At 41.6% G+C, this 17,713-nt stretch overlaps 2 protein-coding genes across 2 annotated transcripts in view; both read left to right on the top strand.

Moving 5' to 3' along the window:
• Positions 1-6,154: 6,154 nt before the first annotated feature.
• The window catches only part of LOC122104825 (membrane-spanning 4-domains subfamily A member 4A-like), a 28,114-nt gene continuing 16,555 nt past the window's right edge, over positions 6,155-17,713 (top strand). The window contains exons 1-2 of the mRNA XM_042675748.1: positions 6,155-6,239; positions 17,593-17,705. Coding sequence (XP_042531682.1) covers positions 6,155-6,239; positions 17,593-17,705 — 198 coding nt within the window. The remainder of the gene's footprint in view (positions 6,240-17,592; positions 17,706-17,713) is intronic.
• Positions 15,012-17,713, top strand: part of LOC122105153 (membrane-spanning 4-domains subfamily A member 4A-like) — a 41,150-nt gene continuing 38,448 nt past the window's right edge. The window contains exon 1 of the mRNA XM_042676295.1: positions 15,012-15,096. The gene's annotated coding sequence lies outside the window, so the exon portion shown is untranslated. The remainder of the gene's footprint in view (positions 15,097-17,713) is intronic.

The following is a 17,713-nucleotide window of genomic DNA, read 5'->3' as shown; positions in this document are numbered from 1 at the left end:
TGTAGCGAAACTCAGAAGTAGGAGTAGGTATGTGTGTGTGTGTGTGTGTGTGTGTGTGTGTGTGTGTGTGTGCGCATGCATGTGCACGGCACACACGTGCTGCTCCTGGGTGTTTTCCCTGAGCTATTTTACTCAAAGTTAGCACTCTACCACTGGAGCTACAACTCCAGTTCTGGCCATTTTGGTGGTTAATTGGAGATGAATCTTACAGATTTTCAAACCCTGATTCTCAGATCTCAGATCTCACCCTCCTGAGTAGCTAGGATTATAGGCATGAGTCACCAGGGCCCAGCTAAGGAGTAGGTTTTAAAGAATTCGTATCATTGGGTAGGGGGTCAGGACACTTGGACTTCTTTTTTATTGACAGATTTCCGTCAGTATGAACTACTGACTTTATGTTGGAGGAAGTTATTTTCTACTCTAGGATGCCATTTTTTCATTTACAAAATGTAGAAAATGAGCAGGCTGATCTCAGAAGTGGCTTCCTGACTAGCCTGCATACACAAAGGGCAAATGGACTCCAGTTTTGGTTCTGCCAGTTGGCCAACCAGAAGAACTTAGGCACTCTAATCTCTTCTGAGTGTCATTTCTCTAAATGCTAAACATGGATATTTGGAACCAGAATTCACACCAGCTGTAATCTGATGGTATGCATACTTACAAAAGGCTTGGTTGATATTTTTCCAGAGATAATTGAGAGAGATCCACTAGTTGCAAACTGCTCAGGAAAGAGAAGAATGGCCAATTCAGTTGTCTTGAAGGATGTAGTTTTATGATACTTTCAATCATTAAGCAAAAAAAAAAGTAATAATGGAAAAAATTAGGGAAATGCCACTACAGAAATGGCATGAATTCACATAGATGAAGGTTTATATTGACTTTGAAGAATAGGCAGATGCTCTGAAGGATTAGTTTTATTTTATTAGAAAGCATGAGGAACTGAGGAGCCCTGGAGAAAGACAAAAGTTATTCAGAATCCAAGGTTGAAAGAGAGGCAATTGAGGCAGACCAGTGGCTCGAAAGGGATAGATGAGACAGTGAACAGAAGCATTCAGGATTGAGGCAAGGTGCAGAAATGTATGGGCATGAAGCTCTTGTGTGGGTGGCCTAAGACTTTAAGTTGGGGGAATTAGAAACTAGCTCAGATGTTAAATTTTCATCATTAGCCCCCGAAGCCAGTGTTTGATCCTAGTGGAATCAAAGATCCTGATGTTAGAAGTAAGATATTCTGAGAAGCTGAACCATTGGTTAAGTTCGTTCTTTGGGTACTGGATAGTCACAAAGAAGATCCAGCATGAACTAACACTAGCTTTCCCTAAGGAAACATGAGTGTCTCAACTAGTGCTTCAGAGAAATCATTTATTCTACAGGGAACGGAGCAAGACCTTGCATGGTTGCATAATTTGTGCCCACATAGGTACTAAAAAGACATTAACCAGCCTAGAATATGTGCCTTTTTCCCTTTTGTTCAGGATGTTATTGGGGGAAGAAATGATCCCGGTGGAAGTTTTTCCTTACTATTCGTGAAAAGTATGCACTTAGTCCTTTTCATGATCTGTTAGATGACAGGAAGCAAGAAAGAGCTTTAGGGTTCAGGACTGCCACTCAACACACAGCAAGAATGACTCTACTTCCCTGAGTTTTATTGGTGCTAATGTAAATGTCTGCAAACTGTGGTAGCCACTAGTAGTCTCACTTGATTGTTTAAACATGGCCGTCTTGCTCTCTGCCTGACAATGGGCTCATGAAAGTCCCCAAAAAGGAAGCAAAAGATCTCCTATTTTCCATCAGGTAGCAATAATGCCAGCTCAGAAGTGCTGCTCTGATATACCCAATGCATTGACTTCCCTTCTTGCTTTTTGTTCTCTTCATTCTCTTTCTGAGATCCTTACGCAGCAGGAGGGCAGATTAAGTCTCTCTGCTGCTCTTGTGGAAGGAGAGAGGCCTGATGTAGGGTGATAACAGAGGAAAGCTTGAGGCCTTGGCCTCCTCTCTCCCCTCCTCTTGAAGACTGAGTCACCCAGGACTAAGTTCCCAGTTAGCGTTTATGAAAGCATGTTGTCTTTTAAGATCCCACGCTACTCACACACAAGGCTCCAATAAATGGGTACCCAGATACCAACATGGTGAAAGCTTCTGGGTCCAAGTGGAAGGAGCAGGAGGTTGAAACCCAAATGGCTCCCAAACCTGAAATCATCAGGCAGCACCAGATTTGGATCACCTACAGAGGACCAGAGGGAAGATTCTGGAACACACTTCTAGTGAAAGGGATTACTCAGATACATATTGAGAGTTGTAAAGAGTACCAAACAGGATTATTTCATAACTGATAAGGAAAAATGTCATATTGAAAAGGAAATATCCACAAGGAGTTAAGCTAGACATAGTTGTAAGCTAAAAAAAGTTAAGGAGAAAAGTTATATAATTTCTCATAAAAGGAAGTATATAGAACTTAATCTCTGAAAGGATGATTAAATTAGCAAATTAGGGAATGACCATACATATATTTTAATTTATAACTGGTATTTGCCAAAAAATCTTTTTTTGGGGGGAGGGGTCCAGTTGTGGGGCCTGAACTCTGGGCCTGGGCGCTGTCCCTCAGCTCTTCAGCTCAAGGCTAGCGCTCTACCACTTGAGCCACAGCGCCACTTGTGGCTTTTTTCTTTTTGCTTAACGTGGTGCTGAGGAATCGAACCCAGGGCCTCATGCATGGAAGGCAAGCGCTCTACCACTGAGCCACCTTCCCAGCCCCCAAAAATCTTTTTTTTTCAAAGGAGTTGGAGAAAAGTTATCTGTACAGTGGTCCAGTTATGTGACTATAGAGAACAAATTTACATGAACGAGGGCATTAGTTTCAATTGACATCAAACAGAACAACAGGTTTCAGTTGTTGTCATTCACCTTTATTCATTTAGTTTTAAAAAATGGGCTGGTAAGTGGCTGTGGTAAAGTGGTAAAATGCTTGCCTTGTATGCATGAAGCCCTGGATTTGATTCCTCAGTACCACATAAGCAAAAAAAGCTGGAAGTGGTGCTGTGGCCAAGTGGTGGAGCGCTAGCCTTGAACTGAAGAGCTCAGGGACAGCACCCAGGCCCAGAGTTCAGGTCCCATGACCGACCAAAAAAAAATGAATAAAATGTGCTTGTCCTAAGACTTGAACTCAGGGCCTGAGCACTGTCCCTGAGCTTCTTTGGCTCAAGGCTAGTTAAATACCACTTGGGCCGTAGGTCCACTTCTGGCTTGTGTGTGTGTGTGTGTGTGTGTGTGTGGTTAATTGGAGATAAAAGTTTCATGGACTTTCTTGCCTGGGCTGGCTTTGAACTGCCATCCTCAAACTCAGTTTCTTGGGTAGCTAGAATATAGGAGTGAGCCACTTGTGCCAAGCTCATGGTTTTTTAATAATATTCATTTTTCATCATTCTAATTGTAGTAATAATGTATATTTGTTAAAAACCTACATTCTACACACTATTAATCTTACCTTTTTTAACAAACAAAGAAAATTAGAGTTAAGGTATTATAAATCTGCACAAATGCTAACTGGAAGAATGGGAGTTTTAGCCTTATTTAAATGAGAGCTTATCTTTTTAATCACTGCTTAAAGCACATAGCTATTGAAAGATGACATACATAGACAAAATAGTCTATAAAGTTTAGAGAAGTTAGCCACTCACATAATTAATATTTATTGAATACATGTTGTGTGACAAGAATCAGGGAATGAAGCAAATGAAAATCACTATTATTGTAGAAAACCAGAAGAGTATGATGTTCAGAAAACCAAGTGAATGCAATATTCTAAGTAGGAAAGTGCAGTCAACTGAAAATCAAACAACCTTCTATTCAGGAAAATTAACAAAAGTCTCAGAAATCAGTTTGTTAATGTGTAACTAAGACAGCAAATGCTACTTGATATAGTTCAAGAAAGAATATTATTATTATTAGCCCAAGAAAGACTATTATTCAAGAGAAATTAGAAACATTGACTGGTACTCTTCAAATGAATGTTGCTATGAAGACAACTAGTGACAAATAGCTGGAGGATGCATGAAATTAAAAATATTTTTTTCTCAATGGGATAAGTTATATTAAGCTTCTGTGCTCATAGAATTCATCAAAAATGGCAGGAAGAGTAGGTAGTATTGTTGGAACAAGTTATCTGAGATGAGATCTTGTGCACAAATGGAGGGAGAGTCAACATTCAGTGATGGATGTTCTATTCTTAGTAATGGAGAGGAGAATGCATGGGCACAAATGTGGGTAAACTGGGCATGATGTAGAATTCTGTCAAAATTACTTCAGGTTCTTTAGTGTTGTAGGAAATGTATTCAATGGAAAATGAGAGCGAGGAAGATTTATTACAGATTAGAAGGCATGAAGTGTTTTTCTGGAGTGGTCGGGGAGTGAATGAAAAAAACGCATGTCCCTTTTTGGTAGCAGTAACAATCCAGTTGAGTTGATGGCCATAAATCTTAAGGCTGTGTGCGTGTGTGTGTGTGTGTGTGTGTGTGTGTGTGTGTGTGTGTTTGTGTGTATCTTACTAGACTGAGATATGGAGCAGGAAAATGGGCAAATAATTAGAATTAAATTAAAATTCAGTTTGCCTGCAGAGTGTGCTATTGGAGGAGCAGAGACGGAGGACCAGAGAGTTCATGAAAGAGCGAATTATGGGACCTCGACAGGGTAAGGAAGAAAATGAGCCTATAGAGAGGTCAGGTTCTATGACAAAGAGATATTATTGGTACTGCTTGGCCGAGATTAAAGAAAGTCAATAGAGAGTCATGGTGAGCTATCTGAGAGAGCTTAGAGGTGGTGTTTGCAGTGTGGGGTGCTGGAAACATAGAGAAATAATAGGTTTTCTGCTGTTGATAAGGTTTAGGATGTGACCTTAGGAATGTGCATCTGAGGATGAATAAACATACGTGGGGAGAAGGAAGTCCAGGGTCTGATGGAACATGACAGTGGCTACATCACTTACATGGATATTGAAACAGTATGACTTCTGGGGAAACTCTGCTAGAGGGAATGATGATGATGATGATGATTTAGGGGCCAAGGTTTAGAATGCAACGTGGCTGATGATACATGAGGATGAACTAATAAGTAGCTCACAAAGGTTTTTAAGAGGCAAAATTCAGGGCATAGGAGACACACTGAAAGATGGATCTCCAAGTATCTCGAGAAGCAAAGATGATGCTGACTTCACTTCTATGATTAGGGTGAGGGCTGATGCTTGCCCTCAGAACACAGATTTCTCTTCTGACCGTAGATTGAGATCTTTGGGAAAAAAAGAAGTTGAGGGATTGAGATTATTCTGAAGGCACAAGTAGGAAAGTTTTCAAAGGTGGGAATGAGTAGGAGTTGGGTCTTGATTAGGAGTGTCCAGAATGCATGGCAGTATAGGGCTACTTGTTGTCTTGTCCTTAATCACATAGACAAGGAGAAAAAAATGTATAGTGAGATTAAGTTAGAGTCTATCATCTAAAATATTTGAAAAAAAAAAACAAGTTCACAGAACAAAAGAAAAGGATCTGATTTAATCATACTGAATAAGAGCATATGGTTCCATTGGAAATCTCTACCAAAGTGAAATTAGAAGAGACTGATTTGTTACTTGCTTAGCATTCTGATGGAAAAGAACTTAGTGGCTCTAGTTTAAAGAAAGGCCTGAGGTACGAGAGTGTCTTCTTAGAAAGCTCCATTTCCTATCTCGGTTAGTCTGGAGTCAGCTGGAAATAAGTGAAAGATTTTCCCAGAAGCACTGAAGATGGATGGTCATGACACATTCACAGCGTATTTCCTCCATGTTCCTGTTATAAGGAGATGGACTTAACCCAAGAACCGTGGCTTCATGCTGTTGACTGTTCTGTAGGTCCTTCTCTTTGTGGTAATTGTGTACAGCCTTCTCTCTTTGGGTTTTAACGCTACCCTTTGGAGGGAAGCTGTCAGGAGCCCCCGTAGGGTTGGGAAATAGCCACATAATGCTCACCATGCTGAAAGAGGCAGTGAACAGGGTCAGTTGCCAAGGTTTGGAGCTTCCTCCCAGGCGCAGAGCTGAGGGAACTCAAGAAGGGGTGGCCTATCCATTAGGAACAAAAGCAAATGTACAGCCCTGGAAAGCTAGCATGCTTGGCACAGTCCCTCCATTGCCAACATGAAGAACGCCGTTGGGAGAATACTGCAAACATGTGGAGCAACTCGGCAATTGGAAAGTGGACAATTCCCACAGAACTTGCTCTGTACCCTGGGAACAGATCTACCTCCCTCTCCATCCTGCAGCCTCCACTTTCTACTTCCTGTCCCCCCTCTCCAGCCCCTCTTCACCTGCAGCGCATTCCCACACTGCATCTCTCAGGACTACATTTTTATGCTATATCTGCACAGCCCACTTCTTTATTCCAGTGTTTGTTTTGTTACCATTAGAAAATTGGGTAAATACTAGCCTGCTTGCTTAAATAGAGGCTACATTCTTTCCAGAATATTTCCCTTTGCTTCTATTGGCTTGATAATGTTCAATATGAACATTTATTTAACTGTTTCTGAATTCTAGACAGTAGACCATTGTAGTTCTCATCCTTATAACAATCCTGCAATGTAGTGTTACTAAATTCATTTTATACACAAGTTCAGTGGTTTTTGTTCAATAAAACAATCACCAGAAGCACCCTGGCATGTAGAATGTGTGTACTACATGAAAGCAAATATCATTATTATTAGGCTGTATTTGCATATCTGGCAAGTGTCTGAATTGGGTCTGGCTCCTGATTTTTTCTCTATACATTGAGCCTTCCTTCTCCCTTTCCTTCCTTCATATCTTGGCAGCTGCACTGTAGATGGAAGGAGTAAGCGGTCTGCTGTCCGCCAGCTTAGAACTTTGGGCCCCTGTAGTGTCGGCACAGGGCTTGCTGGAAGGCAACACAACCTTCTCCCTCCTGAAGGCCATCATTTGGTTATGGGCTTGTGATCATCTGCTGGTGCCCCAGTTCTGTTTTTGGACACTTCCTCTCAATGTTTTAGTATTGGAGGATTTACTCCAGGCTCTCAGATGGGATGCATAACATACAAAGCTTGAAAAGGACATGTAGAATCCTGTAACTAGTGGAAGAGATGTAGACGCACACTCGGATGGGAGTCCAATGCTTCATTGTTTATGGTCCTGAAGCACTGACTGCTGCTCGTGAGTTTGCATCTTTACCACTAGGGCTCAAACATGTCAACTTGACTCCTTACTGCCCTTCATAAACAGCTTCCCTAGTTCTGGATTGCTTGTTGTATTTTTCAGGTCTCATATGCATCGACAACATGGTGTGTTAGATTCTAGCCCTGTGTTAGGACCTGGAAGCCTACTGGCCACCCTGTAGCCTACCTACAACCTGACTCACAGCATGTTTTTTCATTGCTTATTTGGTTTAAAAGGGCAGAAAAGACAGCTTCAACCCAAGGAAATAAAATTAGGATAAAACAAAAAACTCCTCAGCCCTTTACAACTACCATAAAATAAGTATTGTTACATACATATTTTTTATATTCTTTTTCTCCACTTTTTCTGTCCTTTTCATGTATGCTCATGTGCATTGATAACTCCATGTAAGTAATGATCATTCTATTCATCCCATTTATATTTTTTAATTTAACATTATTGACCATCTTTATCCTTTCTTTATTGACTATTTATTGTCTTTGACTAACATAGATGATACAGCCCCTAATGCTAAATATAAACTCCAAATGGTAAATTCTGATATTTGCATATGTTTCTACTTATATGAGTCACCTGAAGCTCAGTTTCATAGAAACTGGTAGAAAGAAGGTGGTTGCTGTTGGCTGGAGGGAAAGGGAAATGAAGAGCTTCTAAATGTAGAGTTTTACTTTGGAAAAATGACGACATTCCAAAGTTGGATAGTGGTAATGGTGTTGCACAACAACATAAATATACTTAAGCCATTGAACCAAACATTTAAAATGCTAGAATTCTGTGAATTATATTTTGCCATTTTTTTTAACAAGTGGCATATTAAAAAAGTGGTGTATTCAAATGATTTCTGGATTCATTTCTGGTTTCATTTAATGAGTCACAGGCTTATAACTACTTTATTTCTTTCTACCCACCATGAAAAATAAACAATAAGACTTTTGCACTTTTATATTGGTTATTCATTCAATTATTTCCTAAGAATTGCATGCAGAAGCAGATTCACTGGATTTCAAGCCATGCTACTTAAATGTTGATACATTTGCTATTTTAAGCATAAATTCTGTATAGTCAAGAGTCTTTAAGTTTTTTTTTTTAAGATGTCTCCCAACTGATGCAAGCGCAGTAGAGAAAATGGTTAGTCCTTCCTCCCCAACAGGTGAAGACAAGCCTGGAGTAGCCCACAACCTCTCCAGACAGTCCTGCAATCACCACTGCAGGCACAAGCGGTTGCATGGAAGCCAACAGCTTTGCACATGGCAATTTCCTTGTTCTTTTGTTTTGCTATTATAAAGGTGATGTACAGAGGGGTGGCAGTTACATAAGTCAGGTAAAGAGTGCATTTCTTTTTGGACAGTATCACCCCTTCCCTTGCTCTCAGTTTTTCCTTCCCATCCCCATTCACAAATTGTATTGTTCATTCTCAACATAGCGTCCAGTGCATTCCACTGCTGCATTTGCTCACCCTTTGTCCCTCCATTTCTGCACATGGTAATTTTCTATGATGCAGACTTAGAATAGATGAATGGTGCCCTAATACCGCATTCCACCCAACGGCACAATATTTGCTCACTGTTTACTCCATGTCAGACTGAGTAGCCTACCAGGGAAATGAAGAGTGTTGTAGGAAATCCTTACTTCGTATCTTGAGGTAAGTCTAACTCTTGCAACCAGTTTTCTTATTTGGCAAGTAAGGAAACTGAGGCCAGAAAGGGAAAATGACTCACTCGACTCACTCCAGCTCAGCAGCAGAGACGGGGTGAGAATCTAGTTTCCTGACTTTCTGTTGAAAAGCACAAAATCTCCCCCAAAAGAAATGATGCAAACCTAGAGCTTACCTATTGATATAGCCCAGTTCTGTGTGTGGTGGCTGGTGGTTCAGTTAGCTCGCCTCGGGATAGCTCTCATCCAGACTTCCCACTGGCTATTCTTTCAAGGACCATTAGACTCTCACTGCTGTTCTTTCTAGACTTTATTCTTCCTTTTCCTTTCTCAGAGAGTGTTTGTGATTATGCGACAAATGGTTAAGGAAGCCTCTGCTTCCTCTTTTCTAAATTTGGAGGTCTGGGAAAATGACAGAAAATAGGAATGGCACAGGAGAGTTCATTTCCTCCATTTTGAGGTAAGTCAAGTCACTTAGTTTCTCTTAGTCTGAGTTTTCTTATCTATTAAATAGGGGACAAATAATGATTAATCTGCTCTCCAGCTGTTGGAAGAATTAAAGAGAAAGAATGTGAAGAGTCCATGCGAAGTAGACACTGAATAATGATAATGCTAATACTACTAATAATTTGAATGTAGGAGAATTCTGGAACTGAGGAATTGTTCTTCATTTACTGTAAGTGGATCTTCCTGTGCATCAATTGAATGGAATAATCATTTTTTTTTGTTGTTGTTGATCATGGGGCCTGAACTCTGGGCCTGGACGCAGTCCCTCAACTCTTCAGCTCCAGGCTAGCACTCTACCACTTGAATCACAGTGCCACTTCCAGTTTTCTGAGTGGTTAATTGGAGATAAGAGTCTCACAGACAGCTGGCTTTGAACTGTAATCCTCAGATCTCAGCCTCCTGAGTAGCTGGGATTACAGGTGTGAGCCACCAGTGCCCGGCTTGAATATCATCATTTCTAAGGACTAGGTTCCACATATAAGAGTGAACTTTCAAGACTTGTCTTTTTATTTTGCTCAGTATAATAATCTCTAGTTGCATCTATTTTCATAAACAACATAATTTCATTCCTTTTATGGCTCAATAACAATCTATTGTGCATATACACTGTGTTTTCTTTATGCATTCACTTGTTGATCTCACATTTTAGCTCTTGTGAGAGTAGTGGTTCTATAAACATGGATGTACAGACATCTTGACTATAAGTTAACTTACCATCATTTAGATAGATGCCCAAGAGTGGTATATCAGGGTCATATGGTAGTTCTATCTTTAATTTTTGTGTATGCCAGTACTGAGGTTTGAACTCAGCACTTGATGCTTTTGCATGGTGTTTTTGCTCATGGCTGGTGCTCTACCACTTAAGCTACCTCTCCGGGTTTTTTTTTGTCGGTCGTGGGGCTTGAACTCTGGGCCTGGGCACTGCCCTCAGCTCTTCAGCTCAAGGTGAGCGCTCTACCTCTTGAGCCACAGCGCCACTTCCGGTTTTCTAGTGGTTTACTGGAGATCAGAGTCTCATGGACTTTTCTGCCTGGGCTGGCTTTGAACCATGATCCTCAGATCTCAGCCTCCTGAGTAGCTAGGATTACAGGCGTAAGCCACTGGCACCCAGCTTGATAATTTAATGCAACCTCCATACTTATTTCCAGAGTGGTTATACTCCTTTCTGCCAACAGTATATTAAGGTCCCTTTAATCCCATATTCCTTACTTCAAAAAATAAGTTTGCTTCACTTCTCTCCTTCTGTCATTTGGAGGTGCGATGGAAATACGGTCTTCTGGAGAACAGAAAGTAATCACTCACCAGCACTGACTGAGCTGCCTCGCTGACCTTGGACTTCTGGCCTCCAGAACTGTGAGAAATAAAATCTCTGGTGGTTGAGCCACCCAGTCTGTGGTGTCTCGTTATAGCCACTGAGGCTGGGGGAGACAGGCCTGAAAGTACCTGGGGCCCTGCATGATCTCCATCACAGCAGGTGGCTCTTTGGCTAGAAGCTGTTGACTCTGCATCATCTTGGGATGGTTCCTCCATGGGATTGTGACCCAAGAGGGAATGTTCCCATAATAAGAAGGAAATGTATGATTGGTTACACCTCCCGTGCACATGGAGTCCTATGCTGCCCATGAGTCCTGTCTGTAATTCAATGCTTATGTCAGTTATGAAGTGTTTTAATGCACGGTGTAACACAAAGTCAGGGTTTCTATAAATGGGAGGCTTTCAAATTACAATGAACTTGCATCCATATTGCTGTGAAGATGTGGGGTACTTCTTCAAATGATCCTTTGTACCACCTCCTTTGTACCCTCCTCCTGTCTTCTACATCTCCATTATAGAGTTTATTCAGTCTGTCATAAAAATGTGTTGAGCTTGGAGCCAGAAAATCTATGCTCAAATCATAGGTACTTATTTGGTCTTGAAACCAAGTTTTATGAGTGTAGGTAGAACCTTGGATGGTCCGGATTTTCTTTCCCACAAACATATAACTGTACAAACTGAGATCTTTGAATAAAGCTAAAGTCATAGAGCTTCTCACTGGGAAGTTGCTTAAATAAGATTCTTGCCCTGCACACACAGGTACTATAGTACAAAGATTCAGAGACTGGGTGGTATCCGAGAAATTTGGTGCACATCTTATAAATATAGAACACCAGAGAGACAAGGGTCAGAAATCTTCCCACAGAGTCTCTTACGCTGACGGGCAAAATGTGGCCCTGGTAATGGATTTATAGCTAATCCGTTTTGCCTGATACTATTTTGCAGTTCTGATTCTTTCCCTTGACATGGAAAATGATATATTTAATTGAACCACAAGAGGGAGATCATGAGCAAGGAAATGTGCTGTACACATTTTGGCACATCTGCTTAAGCTTTGTGTATTCTGGTGGTTCTCAAGAGAGGCAGAACTACATGTAGTTCTGGCTTAGAGAAATACATCTGGGTTGGATCTTGGTTCTAGTGATATGGTAATTGAGACTAGATATTCAACGTGCATTGCAAAGTGGATTCTCGATGCATAAAATTGAGTCCAGTCATTGAGCCTCCCAGTTACCCACCTCCACATTCACAGTGGGTACATTCAAATAAATCTCATGGAAGTGTTTAACTAACCTATTCCAGATTCCGCTCCTTCTTCAACTTGCTGTACATTTTGGGAAATCTGGGCACCTGCAGGATGGAGGGGAGTATGGAAAGAGCTAGCGGGAGAATGCAGTATGACAAATCTGTCCTGATTTCATGTTATGAATAATGTGAACTCCGAGAGATCTCCGTGTCCTCATTCGGGCAGAAGGTGAGGACTTAAGAGTCCAGGGGAGAGTGGGAGGTGCCCCCTGTGCGTTGTGGAAGAGCCACTGCCTGTCACACAATTGAGGCCACTTGAATCAGGTCTTCTGAGCTTCCTGCGTAGTGTTAGATGGACAGACTATGCATGAATAAAATACTAAGGCAGAATCTTGCCTTGTGTTTTCTTAGGATCACTCCAGAGCCTAGGCATGCTGAAAGCAGATTGAAAAATGGACCAGGGAAGACACAGGAGCGCTGGAGGAAGACACAGCAATAGCCCGAGAGGGAGAAGAAGGTGAGTTGAGTTGAAAGCAAGGGAGCATCATTGCTTGCCCAAGAGGAATCCTGGCAGGTGAGAAGACCCTTCACTCCTCTCCACTCTCACTTCTGTCATTTTGAAGAACCAGTGTGTGCATCAGAGTGTCCCCAGGAAACTAGGTTCACCTGCTGTGATTCATTTTAATGAGCTTCAATGAAGACCGTACCGAGACTGGGCACAATGTGGGGAAGACAAAAGGGGTTGGGAGGCATCGGAGAAGAGGCATAGCAGGAATCTGTTAGCACCTCTAGGGTTAAAAGAAGGCATAGTGTTTTCATAGTCCAGCAGGAGCAGGAATCTTGGAAGAAAAGCTGCCTCATGGTGTCATTGTGGAAGAGGTCACTTATGTTAATGCAAGGAGAAGTTGGAGAAGAAACGCCTTGCCCTTTCTTTCCTTCTGGATTCAAATCCTCCAAACAGTTTTGGGTGATTTTCTTTCTTGCCCCATTTACAAGGGAATAGAGGAGAATTGCCAGAATCACACAGAATCACACATTTGGCCAGTGACCAAATTAAGTCAGAAGCTTACATCTTCGGACTCACATTGGTGTCTTTTCTTTATACCACATACACCACTCCCTTCTTCAAACAATGGAAGGCAATTGTTAAGTGTCCTTCGTGCTTTTTGGTTCTTTGGGCACAACATCTAAGATTGGGATGTTGAACCACAAGAGTAGGAAAATACCAGGAAGTAATTTATTAGCAAAGTGGAAATAAGCCTCAAGAAGTGTGCCAGCAGTTCTGGTTAAGAAACAAAAAAGCCGGTGAGACTTGAAGTTTTATCTCATAGAATGGGGTCATGACAGAGTATGAAGTTAATACCTACCCTAGTAGCCCTCTCAAAATGGTTTGACACCTGCCTAGTGACTAATCAGATGTGGGACTTCATACACCTATCCTCATTGCCATTGCTGGTTTAGGGCCTTTAGTGGAAAGTCCTAGAGTGGTCATTACACCCTCAAGGCATATGCCTGGCCTTGGTAGGGCTCCATAGGAACCTGGAAGCACTGCTCCAGGGTGTGGAGCATCCAGGTTTGAAATTTTTTATTGTTATTATATAGCTGAAGTACAGAGCTGTTACAGTTACGGAAGTCAGGTAAACAGTACATTTCTTTTTGGACAATGTCACCTCTTCTTTCATTCTCTCCTAGTTTTCCCTCCCATCCCACCCATTTTCAACATGGTGTCTAATGAATCCATTACCATATTTGTTCACCCTTTCCTCCTCCATTTCTGTGCCCTCTTAAACATCCCCAAAAGTAGATAAATGAACAAACAGAACAAAAAGGAAAGAAAATGAAAACGGCATCATCTAGGTTTTATGATTCTATTTCCTCCAAAAGGAATAGAATCTTGTAGCACAGGGCATGTCTCTTTCCTGTCCAGGTCTATGTATATGCATGGCTGTGCTAACAATTTCGGCTCACAGAGATGATGGGCAAGGAAGTGTTTGCTTATTCCTTTCTATTTGTTTAAAGGAGAGAGAGAGAGAGAGACAGAGACAGGGAGAAAGAGAGAGAGAGATTGAGGATCTGATAGCAAGCATAAGTCCCAAGTTATACTGAGTCATTTTCTCTGATGGTTTTCCCATTGTGCTGCCCATATTTCGTGGTTCTCATATCAAGAGATCTCTTCAAACAACTGAAAAAAATATAACTTTGGCTCACAGGTGATAAATAAGGAAAATTTAACGTATAAATAGATGAGATGACCTAGTGCCTACTCATTCCTTCTCTTCCATTCTAGAATGAAAAGAGGAGAGAGGAGAAAAAAAGGAGAGGAGGAGAGAAAGAATGAGAAAAAGATTCTCTGATACTGAGAAATTTTTTATGGTAAGTTTTTGTTGTTCTTTCTAATTTGACACGTATAAAGCTTGAAACGTGTCTTTCCTGCTCTCATGAAAAATGAAAAAAAACAACAAATCCTTCTGGTGTCTTTAGAGAATTGAGGTCACAGGGCTAAACACTGTTTCTAAATGTGGAGAAACAGGCAAAATCAGATCCAAACAGGGCAAAAGTCCATCAGGAATACTTATATTGGATTTGGGGTTGAAGCGCTATGTGGACCCAGTCTTGGGGTAGGGATCCCCAAACTTTTATGCATTTCACCTCCAAGACTGCTATTAGGCTTCAGGGTGAAGATCAAAGCGAATGTCCCTTTGCTTCTAGTTAGGAGAATATGTCATTTCCATATTAAAAACTCTCAAAGGTGACATGGAAATATGTGAAATTCTGAAACAGGGGCTTCAAAGGCCTTTAAGTAATCTCTGCGTTAAGACTTCTGAATGGAGTCTGGTACAAGGTAGTAACCACTGACTATGGAAGGCTATGAGGTGGCCATTGCTAGCAGTTTGGCAAATTTCCTAACATTTACCACACCCAAATCAGTGGGCACTAAGGACATAAAAAGAGGAAGTAGTAGTGGTATTTTACAGAAAATTTCAGTGCAACCTGTATGATCCTGAAAAGTGCTAGGATGATGCAGATTGAAGCCCAGTGAGGGGTGAAGGGAGGGGGTGGGTGGGAGGGGAGGTCATTTGCATCTGAACAAAGCCACTGAGGTTCAGAACTGCTCAGAGCCTCATCCGGGTTCTTTCCTCACTGGACCAACAGCAGCCATTGCAGGCTGGAGAAAGGTAGGTTTAGGATCTGGTTTGCGATTTGGGGTGGATGGTTTTATATTTGCAGTTTCTAGAACCCCAGGGAAGACAATGAGAAAAAGATGGAGGGTGGTTTTTGGTATTCTGGATTGAGGTAGGTTGAGTGTACCTTTAAGGGGGGCTCTGGGGAAAACTTGCTTCAGAGGATGGAAGCAAGGGAAGGCAGAAGACTTCCTAAATGCCAGTGCTTCCATTCACGCTTTAGTTATTTTAGCTCTCCAGCTCCCCAGTACAGAAAACTTCTGTGAAATACTTCAGTTTATGACATCATTTCACAGGTCTTTTTTTTTTTTTTTCAGTACTGGACTTAAACTTGTGGTTTTGTGCTTTGATAGGAAGGCAGTATACTACCTGAGCCTACATTCCCCCCCCCCTTTTTTTTTCCTCTTAATTTTTCAGAATGGGCTTCATGGTTGTATTTGGGGCCCACCTCAGTCTGTAATCCTCTTACCCACAGCCTCCTTCCTACACAACTGCAATGACATGCATGTACCACCACACGCCGTTTCCCAGAAATTCTTACTGGTTGAGATGACGTCTTTCAAGCTTTATGCCCTGTATGACCTCAAACGGCCATTCTTCCCATCTCTACTTCCCAAGTAGCTGGGACTACAGATCTGAGTCATTGTACCTGGCGATTTCATGCACTCTCAGTGTTCTTTCTTCCACAGTCTCTATTCTCTGTCCAATGTGTTGTTTTTATAGCTCAGCAGTTAAGGAAAACTCTACCTCATGTAGGACTTGGGGGGAGATGGTGCAGGGCGAAGGCAGGGTCCCCACTGTACAGCACTGATCCCGACATAAACTGTGGGCTGACTTGTCCAGTCATGACTGGTACCATTCATATGTCAATCAAGCCACAAACTGAAGTGCTCACGAGAAAGGCTACTAATGGAATCCACTCTGTATATATTTACCATGGTGGCAATAAGAAAAAAGCTTGTAGCCTAGTTCTGGTGTTCACACCTGTAATCTTAGCTGAGACTGAGATCTGAGGATTGGTATTCAAAGCCAGCCATGACAGAGAAGACTATCAAACTCCCTCTGCTATTAACCCGAAGAAACGCTGAATAAGAGGTATGGGTCAAATGACAGAACACCACAATGAGGTAAAAAAAACTGAGGGAGTGCAAGGCTCTGGTAGCAGAGCGTCCATGTGCACACACACACACACACACACACACACACACACACACACACACACAGATTGGAGGAAATTGTCCTCTTTCTCAGATGAGACAAAGTAAACCTGCAAAAAGAAAATAAACAGAAGCTCACATGCTGACGGTAAACCCCAGGAATACTAGATTCTAGTCTAGGCTGTTTTCTGCCCACATGGCCACCATCATCCACTATCAACCATGCACATTCACTTTATAGATTTGTCGAAGAAAAAGCTGGCCCCTCATAGCTTACCCACTCCTTTCTCTCCATCTTCCTTCCCCTGCCTTTTCCTCTAGTACTAGTTTGAACTCAAGGCCTTCCACTTGATTGGCTTGCTTGTTCTTCTGGTGCTCTAATGCTTGAGCAATACCTCCAGTCCTGCTTTTTGTTGGTTATTTTAGAGAGGAGCTCAGTAGACTTTTCTGCCAGGGTTGGCCTCAAACTATGATCTTCTTTCATATATCAGCCTCTTGAGTAGCTAGGATTACAGGCTTGAGCCACTTATGTCCAGCCTCAGACTATGATCTCCATGCATCCCCTGGGTGATTGTAATGCAAGAAGGGGATGTTGGTATAACATGGAAGATATTTAAGCTTGCCGTTGCTTCACAGGACTTTGGGGCCAATAAAATAAGAAGGAAGGGCTTCCTCAGTTTCTTCAGCTCGCTTCCAAGAGCTATACTTTGTAATCTTCTTGTGATGTCACAATCTGGCAAAAGTTTCAGATTATCTCCTAACCCAAAAAAGAAAATGTTCCTTATGTCTGTACAGCAATATTTTCTGCAAATTTGCTTTTCTTATCATTTGAAAGTTGCTTTTTAGTCCAAGACAACAAGCATGCTTTCATATCTCTGGGCAATTTACTTGGCTTGTGTAATAAAAACAAGGATTTCTATGACATGAAGTCAAAGGGCAGCTATATAACTTGACAGGATTTCTTAAGAGGATGTAGCATCAGCTTGTGGGTCTGCCTGACCTATTCCATAAACCTCCAGAGATTTATCAAATGATCCCAGGACTCACTGACGCAGTTCTTTAGTGCAGTTTCTTGGTTGTGAGGAAGCTTACAGTCTTACCATTGAAGCACTGAATATAGAAGATGAATCACTAGGGGAGACCAGTAGATAAAACCTGCACTTCCTAAATCAGTGCCTGAGGGGATCAAGTTAGTGAGTTCTTTGCTTCAAAGAGAATGCACTAGAGCACACATTCAACTGGTGTAGAAAAAAAAATCGTCTTTACACCACCTTTGGTTTTTATGGTGTAAGAGGAGAAATGAGATTTCTTAAACCCATCCTTACTATCACAGGTTTAACAAACCTGGTGCAGTGCGAAGTTGATCTGAGAGAAGACAGGGACTATATGAGGCTGTCACTGTGTGGGAAGATCAGATACTGGGTGGGTTTTATTTGTGATTGTTGTGTAAGTGG

This window comes from Dipodomys spectabilis, unplaced genomic scaffold (genome assembly GCF_019054845.1).
Source record: "Dipodomys spectabilis isolate Male_0828 unplaced genomic scaffold, ASM1905484v1 ptg000030l, whole genome shotgun sequence".
Classification (NCBI taxonomy): domain Eukaryota; kingdom Metazoa; phylum Chordata; class Mammalia; order Rodentia; family Heteromyidae; genus Dipodomys; species Dipodomys spectabilis.
The sequence above is the reverse complement of the archived record's forward strand: the minus strand, read 5'-3'. Positions and strand labels throughout refer to the sequence as shown.